The sequence below is a fragment of the Bufo bufo genome, chromosome 2 (genome assembly GCF_905171765.1).
Source record: "Bufo bufo chromosome 2, aBufBuf1.1, whole genome shotgun sequence".
Classification (NCBI taxonomy): Eukaryota; Metazoa; Chordata; class Amphibia; order Anura; family Bufonidae; genus Bufo; species Bufo bufo.
In genome coordinates, this window is record NC_053390.1 from 545,195 (window position 1) to 561,035 (window position 15,841).

At 45.6% G+C, this 15,841-nt stretch overlaps 1 protein-coding gene across 1 annotated transcript in view; it reads right to left on the reverse strand.

The window, feature by feature from the left end:
- The window catches only part of TMEM8B (transmembrane protein 8B), a 105,951-nt gene that overhangs the window by 16,532 nt on the left and 73,578 nt on the right, over window positions 1-15,841 (reverse strand). The window contains exons 6-7 of the mRNA XM_040420661.1: window positions 11,311-11,489; window positions 11,083-11,229 (exon numbers count right to left, since the gene is read on the reverse strand). Of these exons, the coding sequence (XP_040276595.1) occupies window positions 11,083-11,229; window positions 11,311-11,489 (326 nt within the window). The remainder of the gene's footprint in view (window positions 1-11,082; window positions 11,230-11,310; window positions 11,490-15,841) is intronic.

Here is a 15,841-nt window from a genome sequence, read left to right on the forward strand (position 1 = left end):
AACCTGAGTGTGACCAGAATCTATACCGCACCAAGAGCCTGTTACTAGGATTACAGATACAACATCCTGAGTGTGACCAGAGTCTATACCGCACCAAGAGCCTGTTACTAGGATTACAGATACTACATCCTGAGTGTGACCAGAATCTATACCGCACCAAGAGCCTGTTACTAGGATTACAGATACTACATCCTGAGTGTGACCAGAGTCTATACCGCACCAAGAGCCTGTTACTAGGATTACAGATACAACAGCCTGAGTGTGACCAGAATCTATACCGCACCAAGAGCCTGTTACTAGGATTACAGATACAACATCCTGAGTGTGACCAGAGTCTATACCGCACCAAGAGCCTGTTACTAGGATTACAGATACAACATCCTGAGTGTGATCAGTGTCTATACCGCACCAAGAGCCTGTTACTAGGATTACAGATACAACATCCTGAGTGTGACCAGAGTCTATACCGCACCAAGAGCCTGTTACTAGGATTACAGATACAACAGCCTGAGTGTGACCAGAGTCTATACCGCACCAAGAGCCTGTTACTAGGATTACAGATACAACATCCTGAGTGTGACCAGAGTCTATACCGCACCAAGAGCCTGTTACTAGGATTACAGATACAACATCCTGAGTGTGACCAGAATCTATACCGCACCAAGAGCCTGTTACTAGGATTACAGATACTACATCCTGAGTGTGACCAGAGTCTATACCGCACCAAGAGCCTGTTACTAGGATTACAGATACTACATCCTGAGTGTGACCAGAGTCTATACCGCACCAAGAGCCTGTTACTAGGATTACAGATACTACATCCTGAGTGTGACCAGTGTCTATACCGCACCAAGAGCCTGTTACTAGGATCACAGATACAACATCCTGAGTGTGACCAGAATCTATACCGCACCAAGAGCCTGTTACTAGGATTACAGATACGACATCCTGAGTGTGACCAGAGTCTATACCGCACCAAGAGCCTGTTACTAGGATTACAGATACAACATCCTGAGTGTGACCAGAATCTATACCGCACCAAGAGGCTGTTACTAGGATTACAGATACAACATCCTGAGTGTGACCAGAATCTATACCGCACCAAGAGCCTGTTACTAGGATTACAGACACAACATCCTGAGTGTGACCAGAGTCTATACCGCACCAAGAGCCTGTTACTAGGATTACAGATACAACATCCTGAGTGTGACCAGAATCTATACCGCACCAAGAGCCTGTTACTAGGATTACAGATACAACATCCTGAGTGTGACCAGAGTCTATACCGCACCAAGAGCCTGTTACTAGGATTACAGATACAACATCCTGAGTGTGACCAGAGTCTATACCGCACCAAGAGCCTGTTACTAGGATTACAGATACAACAACCTGAGTGTGACCAGAGTCTATACCGCACCAAGAGCCTGTTACTAGGATTACAGATACAACAGCCTGAGTGTGACCTGAATCTATACCGCACCAAGAGCCTGTTACTAGGATTACAGATACTACATCCTGAGTGTGACCAGAGTCTATACCGCACCAAGAACCTGTTACTAGGATTACAGATACAACAGCCTGAGTGTGACCAGAGTCTATACCGCACCGAGAGCCTGTTACTAGGATTACAGATACAACATCCTGAGTGTGACCAGAGTATATACCGCACCAAGAGCCTGTTACTAGGATTACAGATACTACATCCTGAGTGTGACCAGAGTCTATACCGCACCAAGAGCCTGTTACTAGGATTACAGATACAACAGCCTGAGTGTGACCTGAATCTATACCGCACCAAGAGCCTGTTACTAGGATTACAGATACAACATCCTGAGTGTGACCAGAGTCTATACCGCACCAAGAGCCTGTTACTAGGATTACAGATACAACAGCCTGAGTGTGACCAGAATCTATACCGCACCAAGAGCCTGTTACTAGGATTACAGATACTACATCCTGAGTGTGACCAGAGTCTATACCGCACCAAGAGCCTGTTACTAGGATTACAGATACAACATCCTGAGTGTGACCAGAATCTATACCGCACCAAGAGCCTGTTACTAGGATTACAGATACAACATCCTGAGTGTGACCAGAGTCTATACCGCACCAAGAGCCTGTTACTAGGATTACAGATACAACAGCCTGAGTGTGACCAGAATCTATACCGCACCAAGAGCCTGTTACTAGGATTACAGATACTACATCCTGAGTGTGACCAGAGTCTATACCGCACCAAGAGCCTGTTACTAGGATTACAGATACAACATCCTGAGTGTGACCAGAATCTATACCGCACCAAGAGCCTGTTACTAGGATTACAGATACTACATCCTGAGTGTGACCAGAATCTATACCGCACCAAGAGCCTGTTACTAGGATTACAGATACTACATCCTGAGTGTGACCAGAATCTATACCGCACCAAGAGCCTGTTACTAGGATTACAGATACAACAACCTGAGTGTGACCAGAGTCTATACCGCACCAAGAGGCTGTTACTAGGATTACAGATACAACATCCTGAGTGTGACCAGAGTCTATACCGCACCAAGAGCCTGTTACTAGGATTACAGATACAACATCCTGAGTGTGACCAGAGTCTATACCGCACCAAGAGCCTGTTACTAGGATTACAGATACAACATCCTGAGTGTGACCAGAGTCTATACCGCACCAAGAGCCTGTTACTAGGATTACAGATACAACATCCTGAGTGTGACCAGAGTCTATACCGCACCAAGAGCCTGTTACTAGGATTACAGATACAACATCCTGAGTGTGACCAGAGTCTATACCGCACCAAGAGCCTGTTACTAGGATTACAGATACAACATCCTGAGTGTGACCAGAATCTATACCGCACCAAGAGCCTGTTACTAGGATTACAGATACTACATCCTGAGTGTGACCAGAATCTATACCGCACCAAGAGCCTGTTACTAGGATTACAGATACAACATCCTGAGTGTGACCAGAGTCTATACCGCACCAAGAGCCTGTTACTAGGATTACAGATACTACATCCTGAGTGTGACCAGAGTCTATACCGCACCAAGAGCCTGTTACTAGGATTACAGATACAACATCCTGAGTGTGACCAGAATCTATACCGCACCAAGAGCCTGTTACTAGGATTACAGATACAACATCCTGAGTGTGACCAGAATCTATACCGCACCAAGAGCCTGTTACTAGGATTACAGATACTACATCCTGAGTGTGACCAGAGTCTATACCGCACCAAGAGCCTGTTACTAGGATTACAGATACAACATCCTGAGTGTGACCAGAGTCTATACCGCACCAAGAGCCTGTTACTAGGATTACAGATACTACATCCTGAGTGTGACCAGAGTCTATACCGCACCAAGAGCCTGTTACTAGGATTACAGATACTACATCCTGAGTGTGACCAGAGTCTATACCGCACCAAGAGCCTGTTACTAGGATTACAGATACAACATCCTGAGTGTGACCAGAGTCTATACCGCACCAAGAGCCTGTTACTAGGATTACAGATACAACATCCTGAGTGTGACCAGAATCTATACCGCACCAAGAGCCTGTTACTAGGATTACAGATACAACATCCTGAGTGTGACCAGAGTCTATACCGCACCAAGAGCCTGTTACTAGGATTACAGATACAACATCCTGAGTGTGACCAGAGTCTATACCGCACCAAGAGCCTGTTACTAGGATTACAGATACAACATCCTGAGTGTGACCAGAATCTATACCGCACCAAGAGCCTGTTACTAGGATTACAGATACAACATCCTGAGTGTGACCAGAGTCTATACCGCACCAAGAGCCTGTTACTAGGATTACAGATACTACATCCTGAGTGTGACCAGAGTCTATACCGCACCAAGAGCCTGTTACTAGGATTACAGATACAACATCCTGAGTGTGACCAGAGTATATACCGCACCAAGAGCCTGTTACTAGGATTACAGATACAACATCCTGAGTGTGACCAGAGTCTATACCGCACCAAGAGCCTGTTACTAGGATTACAGATACTACATCCTGAGTGTGACCAGAGTCTATACCGCACCAAGAGCCTGTTACTAGGATTACAGATACAACATCCTGAGTGTGACCAGAGTCTATACCGCACCAAGAGCCTGTTACTAGGATTACAGATACAACATCCTGAGTGTGACCAGAGTCTATACCGCACCAAGAGCCTGTTACTAGGATTACAGATACAACATCCTGAGTGTGACCAGAGTCTATACCGCACCAAGAGCCTGTTACTAGGATTACAGATACAACATCCTGAGTGTGACCAGAGTCTATACCGCACCAAGAGCCTGTTACTAGGATTACAGATACAACATCCTGAGTGTGACCAGAGTCTATACCGCACCAAGAGCCTGTTACTAGGATTACAGATACAACATCCTGAGTGTGACCAGAGTCTATACCGCACCAAGAGCCTGTTACTAGGATTACAGATACTACATCCTGAGTGTGACCAGAGTCTATACCGCACCAAGAGCCTGTTACTAGGATTACAGATACTACATCCTGAGTGTGACCAGAATCTATACCGCACCAAGAGCCTGTTACTAGGATTACAGATACAACATCCTGAGTGTGACCAGAGTCTATACCGCACCAAGAGCCTGTTACTAGGATTACAGATACAACATCCTGAGTGTGACCAGAGTCTATACCGCACCAAGAGCCTGTTACTAGGATTACAGATACAACATCCTGAGTGTGACCAGAGTCTATACCGCACCAAGAGCCTGTTACTAGGATTACAGATACAACATCCTGAGTGTGACCAGAGTCTATACCGCACCAAGAGCCTGTTACTAGGATTACAGATACAACATCCTGAGTGTGACCAGAGTCTATACCGCACCAAGAGCCTGTTACTAGGATTACAGATACAACATCCTGAGTGTGACCAGAGTCTATACCGCACCAAGAGCCTGTTACTAGGATTACAGATACAACATCCTGAGTGTGACCAGAGTCTATACCGCACCAAGAGCCTGTTACTAGGATTACAGATACTACATCCTGAGTGTGACCAGAGTCTATACCGCACCAAGAGCCTGTTACTAGGATTACAGATACAACATCCTGAGTGTGACCAGAGTCTATACCGCACCAAGAGCCTGTTACTAGGATTACAGATACTACATCCTGAGTGTGACCAGAGTCTATACCGCACCAAGAGCCTGTTACTAGGATTACAGATACAACATCCTGAGTGTGACCAGAGTCTATACCGCACCAAGAGCCTGTTACTAGGATTACAGATACAACATCCTGAGTGTGACCAGAGTATATACCGCACCAAGAGCCTGTTACTAGGATTACAGATACAACATCCTGAGTGTGACCAGAGTCTATACCGCACCAAGAGCCTGTTACTAGGATTACAGATACAACATCCTGAGTGTGACCAGAGTCTATACCGCACCAAGAGCCTGTTACTAGGATTACAGATACTACATCCTGAGTGTGACCAGAGTCTATACCGCACCAAGAGCCTGTTACTAGGATTACAGATACTACATCCTGAGTGTGACCAGAGTCTATACCGCACCAAGAGCCTGTTACTAGGATTACAGATACAACATCCTGAGTGTGACCAGAGTCTATACCGCACCAAGAGCCTGTTACTAGGATTACAGATACAACATCCTGAGTGTGACCAGAGTCTATACCGCACCAAGAGCCTGTTACTAGGATTACAGATACTACATCCTGAGTGTGACCAGAGTCTATACCGCACCAAGAGCCTGTTACTAGGATTACAGATACAACATCCTGAGTGTGACCAGAGTCTATACCGCACCAAGAGCCTGTTACTAGGATTACAGATACAACATCCTGAGTGTGACCAGAGTCTATACCGCACCAAGAGCCTGTTACTAGGATTACAGATACAACAGCCTGAGTGTGACCAGAGTCTATACCGCACCAAGAGCCTGTTACTAGGATTACAGATACAACATCCTGAGTGTGACCAGAGTCTATACCGCACCAAGAGCCTGTTACTAGGATTACAGATACTACATCCTGAGTGTGACCAGAGTCTATACCGCACCAAGAGCCTGTTACTAGGATTACAGATACAACATCCTGAGTGTGACCAGAGTCTATACCGCACCAAGAGCCTGTTACTAGGATTACAGATACTACATCCTGAGTGTGACCAGAGTCTATACCGCACCAAGAGCCTGTTACTAGGATTACAGACACAACATCCTGAGTGTGACCAGAGTCTATACCGCACCAAGAGCCTGTTACTAGGATTACAGATACTACATCCTGAGTGTGACCAGAGTCTATACCGCACCAAGAGCCTGTTACTAGGATTACAGATACAACATCCTGAGTGTGACCAGAGTCTATACCGCACCAAGAGCCTGTTACTAGGATTACAGATACAACATCCTGAGTGTGACCAGAGTCTATACCGCACCAAGAGCCTGTTACTAGGATTACAGATACTACATCCTGAGTGTGACCAGAGTCTATACCGCACCAAGAGCCTGTTACTAGGATTACAGATACTACATCCTGAGTGTGACCAGAGTCTATACCGCACCAAGAGCCTGTTACTAGGATTACAGATACTACATCCTGAGTGTGACCAGTGTCTATACCGCACCAAGAGCCTGTTACTAGGATTACAGATACAACATCCTGAGTGTGACCAGAGTCTATACCGCACCAAGAGCCTGTTACTAGGATTACAGATACAACATCCTGAGTGTGACCAGAGTCTATACCGCACCAAGAGCCTGTTACTAGGATTACAGATACAACATCCTGAGTGTGACCAGAGTCTATACCGCACCAAGAGCCTGTTACTAGGATTACAGATACTACATCCTGAGTGTGACCAGAGTCTATACCGCACCAAGAGCCTGTTACTAGGATTACAGATACAACATCCTGAGTGTGACCAGAGTCTATACCGCACCAAGAGCCTGTTACTAGGATTACAGATACAACATCCTGAGTGTGACCAGAGTCTATACCGCACCAAGAGCCTGTTACTAGGATTACAGATACTACATCCTGAGTGTGACCAGAGTCTATACCGCACCAAGAGCCTGTTACTAGGATTACAGATACAACATCCTGAGTGTGACCAGAGTCTATACCGCACCAAGAGCCTGTTACTAGGATTACAGATACTACATCCTGAGTGTGACCAGAGTCTATACCGCACCAAGAGCCTGTTACTAGGATTACAGATACAACATCCTGAGTGTGACCAGAGTCTATACCGCACCAAGAGTCTGTTACTAGGATTACAGATACTACATCCTGAGTGTGACCAGAGTCTATACCGCACCAAGAGCCTGTTACTAGGATTACAGATACAACATCCTGAGTGTGACCAGAGTCTATACCGCACCAAGAGCCTGTTACTAGGATTACAGATACAACATCCTGAGTGTGACCAGAGTCTATACCGCACCAAGAGCCTGTTACTAGGATTACAGATACTACATCCTGAGTGTGACCAGAGTCTATACCGCACCAAGAGCCTGTTACTAGGATTACAGATACAACATCCTGAGTGTGACCAGAGTCTACACCGCACCAAGAGCCTGTTACTAGGATTACAGATACTACATCCTGAGTGTGACCAGAGTCTATACCGCACCAAGAGCCTGTTACTAGGATTACAGATACTACATCCTGAGTGTGACCAGAATCTATACCGCACCAAGAGCCTGTTACTAGGATTACAGATACTACATCCTGAGTGTGACCAGAGTCTATACCGCACCAAGAGCCTGTTACTAGGATTACAGATACAACATCCTGAGTGTGACCAGAGTCTATACCGCACCAAGAGCCTGTTACTAGGATTACAGATACAACATCCTGAGTGTGACCAGAGTCTATACCGCACCAAGAGCCTGTTACTAGGATTACAGATACTACATCCTGAGTGTGACCAGAGTATATACCGCACCAAGAGCCTGTTACTAGGATTACAGATACAACATCCTGAGTGTGACCAGAGTCTATACCGCACCAAGAGCCTGTTACTAGGATTACAGATACAACATCCTGAGTGTGACCAGAGTCTATACCGCACCAAGAGCCTGTTACTAGGATTACAGATACAACATCCTGAGTGTGACCAGAATCTATACCGCACCAAGAGCCTGTTACTAGGATTACAGATACAACATCCTGAGTGTGACCAGAGTCTATACCGCACCAAGAGCCTGTTACTAGGATTACAGATACAACAGCCTGAGTGTGACCAGAGTCTATACCGCACCAAGAGCCTGTTACTAGGATTACAGATACAACATCCTGAGTGTGACCAGAGTCTATACCGCACCAAGAGCCTGTTACTAGGATTACAGATACAACATCCTGAGTGTGACCAGAGTCTATACCGCACCAAGAGCCTGTTACTAGGATTACAGATACAACATCCTGAGTGTGACCAGAGTCTATACCGCACCAAGAGCCTGTTACTAGGATTACAGATACTACATCCTGAGTGTGACCAGAATCTATACCGCACCAAGAGCCTGTTACTAGGATTACAGATACAACATCCTGAGTGTGACCAGAGTCTATACCGCACCAAGAGCCTGTTACTAGGATTACAGATACAACATCCTGAGTGTGACCAGAGTCTATACCGCACCAAGAGCCTGTTACTAGGATTACAGATACTACATCCTGAGTGTGACCAGAGTCTATACCGCACCAAGAGCCTGTTACTAGGATTACAGATACAACATCCTGAGTGTGACCAGAATCTATACCGCACCAAGAGCCTGTTACTAGGATTACAGATACAACATCCTGAGTGTGACCAGAATCTATACCGCACCAAGAGCCTGTTACTAGGATTACAGATACTACATCCTGAGTGTGACCAGAGTCTATACCGCACCAAGAGCCTGTTACTAGGATTACAGATACAACATCCTGAGTGTGACCAGAATCTATACCGCACCAAGAGCCTGTTACTAGGATTACAGATACAACATCCTGAGTGTGACCAGAATCTATACCGCACCAAGAGCCTGTTACTAGGATTACAGATACTACATCCTGAGTGTGACCAGTGTCTATACCGCACCAAGAGCCTGTTACTAGGATTACAGATACAACATCCTGAGTGTGACCAGAATCTATACCGCACCAAGAGCCTGTTACTAGGATTACAGATACAACAACCTGAGTGTGACCAGAGTCTATACCGCACCAAGAGCCTGTTACTAGGATTACAGATACAACATCCTGAGTGTGACCAGAGTCTATACCGCACCAAGAGGCTGTTACTAGGATTACAGATACAACATCCTGAGTGTGACCAGTGTCTATACCGCACCAAGAGCCTGTTACTAGGATTACAGATACAACATCCTGAGTGTGACCAGAATCTATACCGCACCAAGAGCCTGTTACTAGGATTACAGATACTACATCCTGAGTGTGACCAGAGTCTATACCGCACCAAGAGCCTGTTACTAGGATTACAGATACAACATCCTGAGTGTGACCAGAGTCTATACCGCACCAAGAGCCTGTTACTAGGATTACAGATACAACATCCTGAGTGTGACCAGAATCTATACCGCACCAAGAGCCTGTTACTAGGATTACAGATACTACATCCTGAGTGTGACCAGAGTCTATACCGCACCAAGAGCCTGTTACTAGGATTACAGATACTACATCCTGAGTGTGACCAGAGTCTATACCGCACCAAGTGCCTGTTACTAGGATTACAGATACTACATCCTGAGTGTGACCAGAGTCTATACCGCACCAAGAGCCTGTTACTAGGATTACAGATACAACATCCTGAGTGTGACCAGAGTCTATACCGCACCAAGAGCCTGTTACTAGGATTACAGATACTACATCCTGAGTGTGACCAGAATCTATACCGCACCAAGAGCCTGTTACTAGGATTACAGATATAACATCCTGAGTGTGACCAGAGTCTATACCGCACCAAGAGCCTGTTACTAGGATTACAGATACTACATCCTGAGTGTGACCAGAGTCTATACCGCACCAAGAGCCTGTTACTAGGATTACAGATACTACATCCTGAGTGTGACCAGAGTCTATACCGCACCAAGAGCCTGTTACTAGGATTACAGATACTACATCCTGAGTGTGACCAGAGTCTATACCGCACCAAGAGCCTGTTACTAGGATTACAGATACTACATCCTGAGTGTGACCAGAGTCTATACCGCACCAAGAGCCTGTTACTAGGATTACAGATACAACATCCTGAGTGTGACCAGAATCTATACCGCACCAAGAGCCTGTTACTAGGATTACAGATACTACATCCTGAGTGTGACCAGAATCTATACCGCACCGAGAGCCTGTTACTAGGATTACAGATACTACATCCTGAGTGTGACCAGAGTCTATACCGCACCAAGAGCCTGTTACTAGGATTACAGACACAACATCCTGAGTGTGACCAGAATCTATACCGCACCAAGAGCCTGTTACTAGGATTACAGATACTACATCCTGAGTGTGACCAGAGTCTATACCGCACCAAGAGCCTGTTACTAGGATTACAGATATAACATCCTGAGTGTGACCAGAGTCTATACCGCACCGAGAGCCTGTTACTAGGATTACAGATACAACATCCTGAGTGTGACCAGAATCTATACCGCACCAAGAGCCTGTTACTAGGATTACAGATACTACATCCTGAGTGTGACCAGAGTCTATACCGCACCGAGAGCCTGTTACTAGGATACTAGCCAGAGATCGCTGTGATGTGCTTTGTACGGACTACAACCCCTAACCTCTTACATGTCAATGATCCTGTACATCTACCTGAAGGCACCTGCATTGCACCCTTGGGTGCTGGCGTCACCAGTCTCAGGCCCCGTCTTCCCTGCACCTGAATCTCTATACTATCTCGGGCCCCTCAACCAACATCTGGCAGGAGATCCCTCAACACCAGAGTGTCCGGTGTCTTCCTTCCCGTCACTGCACGCTGACTACCAACTACTACTCTCATCAGGCCACCACACTGGCACATTACATGACAGAGATGCTGCAGCGTCCTCCCACCTGCTTGATGATGGGCTGCAGCCGCGCCATGCTGATGACTGTCACCCACACCGACATGAGGGAGCCCAGGAAGTCGCAGAACTGCAACACGTCGTAGTCCATGATGCAGAAGACCACGATGCCAGGCTGGTCACAGGCGTGATAGAACTGCGGGGGAGAAGAGGACAGCAGTGACCCCTACATGGACCCCACCTACTGACCGTCCACTAGTAACCGCCAGGAACTTACCGTGGAGAAGAACATGGTGAAGATGTAGATGGAGGCCTCCAGGAGGTAGCGGCTGCGCAGGGCGATGAGGACGGGCGGCAGGAACATGAGGTTACTGAGACACAGCAGAAGAGTGGACAGAAGCTGGAAGCCGTAAGTGAAGGCCTGAGTGTTGTCTGTGCAGCCCCAGCCACTCCAGCCTGCAAGAGAGGTACAATGAGAGCGTCAATGTGCGAGACATCCAGCCTGCAAGACAGGTACAATGAGACAGTCATATGTGCGAGACATCCAGACTGCCTGTACCCAGTGTGTCACATCCCAGAGACATCAATTTTCCTCACTTCCCGACTCCAATTAGAATAACTCCCTGGATCAACGACCCCTCTCTAGTAGCTATAGCCTGTAATATTATTACACTCCAGAAATACATCCAGGCCCCTCCTGAACTCTCATACTGAACTCACCATCACCACCTCCTCTTACAGTACAGAGTCCATAGTCTCACTGCTCTTACAGTAAAGAGTCCATAGTCTCACTGCTCTTACAGTACAGAGTCCATAGTCTCACTGCTCTTACAGTAAAGAGTCCATAGTCTCACTGCTCTTACAGTAAAGAATCCATAGTCTCACTGCTCTTACAGTAAAGAGTCCATAGTCTCACTGCTCTTACAGTATAGAGTCCATAGTCTCACCGCTCTTACAGTAAAGAGTCCATAGTCTCACTGCTCTTACAGTAAAGAGCCCATAGTCTCACTGCTCTTACAGTATAGAGTCCATAGTCTCACTGCTCTTACAGTAAAGAGTCCATAGTCTCACTGCTCTTACAGTAAAGAGTCCATAGTCTCACTGCTCTTACAGTAAACAGTCCATAGTCTCACTGCTCTTACAGTAAAGAGTCCATAGTCTCACTGTTCTTACAGTAAAGAGTCCATAGTCTCACTGTTCTTACAGTATAGAGTCCATAGTCTCACTGTTCTTACAGTAAAGAGTCCATAGTCTCACTGCTCTTACAGTAAAGAGTCCATAGTCTCACTGCTCTTACAGTAAAGAGCCCATAGTCTCACTGCTCTTACAGTAAAGAGCCCATAGTCTCACCGCTCTTACAGTAAAGAGTCCACAGTCTCACCGCTCTTACAGTAAAGAGTCCATAGTCTCACTGCTCTTACACTATAGAGTCCATAGTCTCACTGCTCTTACAGTAAAGAGCCCATAGTCTCACTGCTCTTACAGTAAAGAGCCCATAGTCTCACCGCTCTTACAGTAAAGAGTCCACAGTCTCACCGCTCTTACAGTAAAGAGTCCATAGTCTCACCGCTCTTACAGTACAGAGTCCATAGTCTCACCGCTCTTACAGTAAAGAGTCCATAGTCTCACTGCTCTTACAGTAAAGAGTCCATAGTCTCACTGCTCTTACAGTAAAGAGTCCATAGTCTCACTGCTCTTACAGTAAAGAGTCCATAGTCTCACTGCTCTTACAGTACAGAGTCCATAGTCTCACTGCTCTTACAGTAAAGAGTCCATAGTCTCACTGCTCTTACAGTATAGAGTCCATAGTCTCACTGCTCTTACAGTATAGAGTCCATAGTCTCACTGCTCTTACTGTAAAGAGTCCATAGTCTAAATGCTCTTACAGTAAAGAGTCCATAGTCTCACTGCTCTTACAGTACAGAGTCCATAGTCTCACTGCTCTTACAGTAAAGAGCCCATAGTCTGACTGCTCTTACAGTATAGAGTCCATAGTCTCACTGCTCTTACAGTAAAGAGCCCATAGTCTGACTGCTCTTACAGTATAGAGTCCATAGTCTCACTGCTCTTACAGTAAAGAGTCCATAGTCTGACTGCTCTTACAGTAAAGAGCCCATAGTCTGACTGCTCTTACAGTATAGAGTCCATAGTCTCACTGCTCTTACAGTATAGAGTCCATAGTCTCACTGCTCTTACAGTAAAGAGCCCATAGTCTCACCGCTCTTACAGTAAAGAGTCCACAGTCTCACCGCTCTTACAGTAAAGAGTCCATAGTCTCACCGCTCTTACAGTACAGAGTCCATAGTCTCACCGCTCTTACAGTAAAGAGTCCATAGTCTCACTGCTCTTACAGTAAAGAGTCCATAGTCTCACTGCTCTTACAGTAAAGAGTCCATAGTCTCACCGCTCTTACAGTATAGAGTCCATAGTCTCACTGCTCTTACAGTAAAGAGTCCACAGTCTCACTGCTCTTACAGTAAAGAGTCCATAGTCTCACTGCTCTTACAGTAAAGAGTCCATAGTCTCACTGCTCTTACAGTACAGAGTCCATAGTCTCACTGCTCTTACAGTATAGAGTCCACAGTCTCACTGCTCTTACAGTATAGAGTCCATAGTCTCACTGCTCTTACAGTATAGAGTCCATAGTCTCACTGCTCTTACAGTATAGAGTCCACAGTCTCACTGCTCTTACAGTATAGAGTCCATAGTCTCACTGCTCTTACAGTATAGAGTCCACAGTCTCACTGCTCTTACAGTATAGAGTCCATAGTCTCACTGCTCTTACAGTAAAGAGTCCACAGTCTCACTGCTCTTACAGTAAATAGTCCATAGTCTCACTGCTCGCACAGTAAAGAGTCCATAGTCTCACTGCTCTTACAGTATAGAGTCCATAGTCTCACTGCTCTTACAGTAAAGAGTCCATAGTCTCACTGCTCTTACAGTACAGAGTCCATAGTCTCACTGCTCTTACAGTAAAGAGTCCATAGTCTCACTGCTCTTACAGTAAAGAGCCCATAGTCTCACTGCTCTTACAGTAAAGAGTCCATAGTCTCACTGCTCTTACAGTATAGAGTCCATAGTCTCACTGCTCTTACAGTATAGAGTCCATAGTCTCACTGCTCTTACCGTAAAGAGTCCATAGTCTCACTGCTCTTACAGTAAAGAGTCCATAGTCTCACCGCTCTTACAGTAAAGAGTCCATAGTTTCACCGCTCTTACAGTATAGAGTCCATAGTCTCACTGCTCTTACAGTAAAAAGTCCATAGTCTCACTGCTCTTACAGTAAAGAGTCCATAGTCTCACTGCTCTTACAGTAAAGAGTCCACAGTCTCACTGCTCTTACAGTAAATAGTCCATAGTCTCACTGCTCTTACAGTATAGAGTCCATAGTCTCACTGCTCTTACAGTATAGAGTCCATAGTCTCACTGCTCTTACAGTAAAGAGCCCATAGTCTCACTGCTCTTACAGTAAAGAGCCCATAGTCTCACTGCTCTTACAGTATAGAGTCCATAGTCTCACTGCTCTTACAGTATAGAGTCCATAGTCTCACTGCTCTTACAGTAAAGAGTCCATAGTCTCACTGCTCTTACAGTATAGAGTCCATAGTCTCACTGCTCTTACAGTATAGAGTCCATAGTCTCACTGCTCTTACTGTAAAGAGTCCATAGTCTAAATGCTCTTACAGTATAGAGTCCATAGTCTGACTGCTCTTACAGTAAAGAGCCCATAGTCTGACTGCTCTTACAGTATAGAGTCCATAGTCTCACTGCTCTTACAGTAAAGAGCCCATAGTCTGACTGCTCTTACAGTATAGAGTCCATAGTCTCACTGCTCTTACAGTAAAGAGTCCATAGTCTCACTGCTCTTACAGTAAAGAGCCCATAGTCTGACTGCTCTTACAGTATAGAGTCCATAGTCTCACTGCTCTTACAGTAAAGAGCCCATAGTCTCACCGCTCTTACAGTAAAGAGTCCACAGTCTCACCGCTCTTACAGTAAAGAGTCCATAGTCTCACCGCTCTTACAGTAAAGAGTCCATAGTCTCACTGCTCTTACAGTAAAGAGTCCATAGTCTCACTGCTCTTACAGTAAAGAGTCCATAGTCTCACTGCTCTTACAGTAAAGAGTCCACAGTCTCACTGCTCTTACAGTAAAGAGTCCATAGTCTCACTGCTCTTACAGTAAAGAGTGCATAGTCTCACTGCTCTTACAGTATAGAGTCCATAGTCTCACTGCTCTTACCGTACAGAGTCCATAGTCTCACTGCTCTTACAGTATAGAGTCCATAGTCTCACTGCTCTTACAGTAAAGAGTCCATAGTCTCACTGCTCTTACAGTAAAGAGTCCATAGTCTCACTGCTCTTACAGTACAGAGTCCATAGTCTCACTGCTCTTACAGTAAAGAGTCCATAGTCTCACTGCTCTTACAGTATAGAGTCCATAGTCTCACTGCTCTTACAGTAAAGCGTCCATAATCTCACTGCTCTTACAGTATAGAGTCCATAGTCTCACTGCTCTTACAGTATAGAGTCCATAGTCTCACTGCTCTTACAGTATAGAGTCCATAGTCTCACTGCTCTTACAGTAAAGAGTCCATAGTCTCAGTGCTCTTACAGTAAAGAGTCCATAGTCTCACTGCTCTTACAGTATAGAGTCCATAGTCTCACTGCTCTTACAGTAAAGAGTCCATAGTCTCACTGCTCTTACAGTATAGAGTCCATAGTCTCACTGCTCTTACAGTATAGAGTCCATATTCTCACTGCTCTTACAGTAAAGAGTCCATAGTCTCACTGCTCTTACAGTAAAGA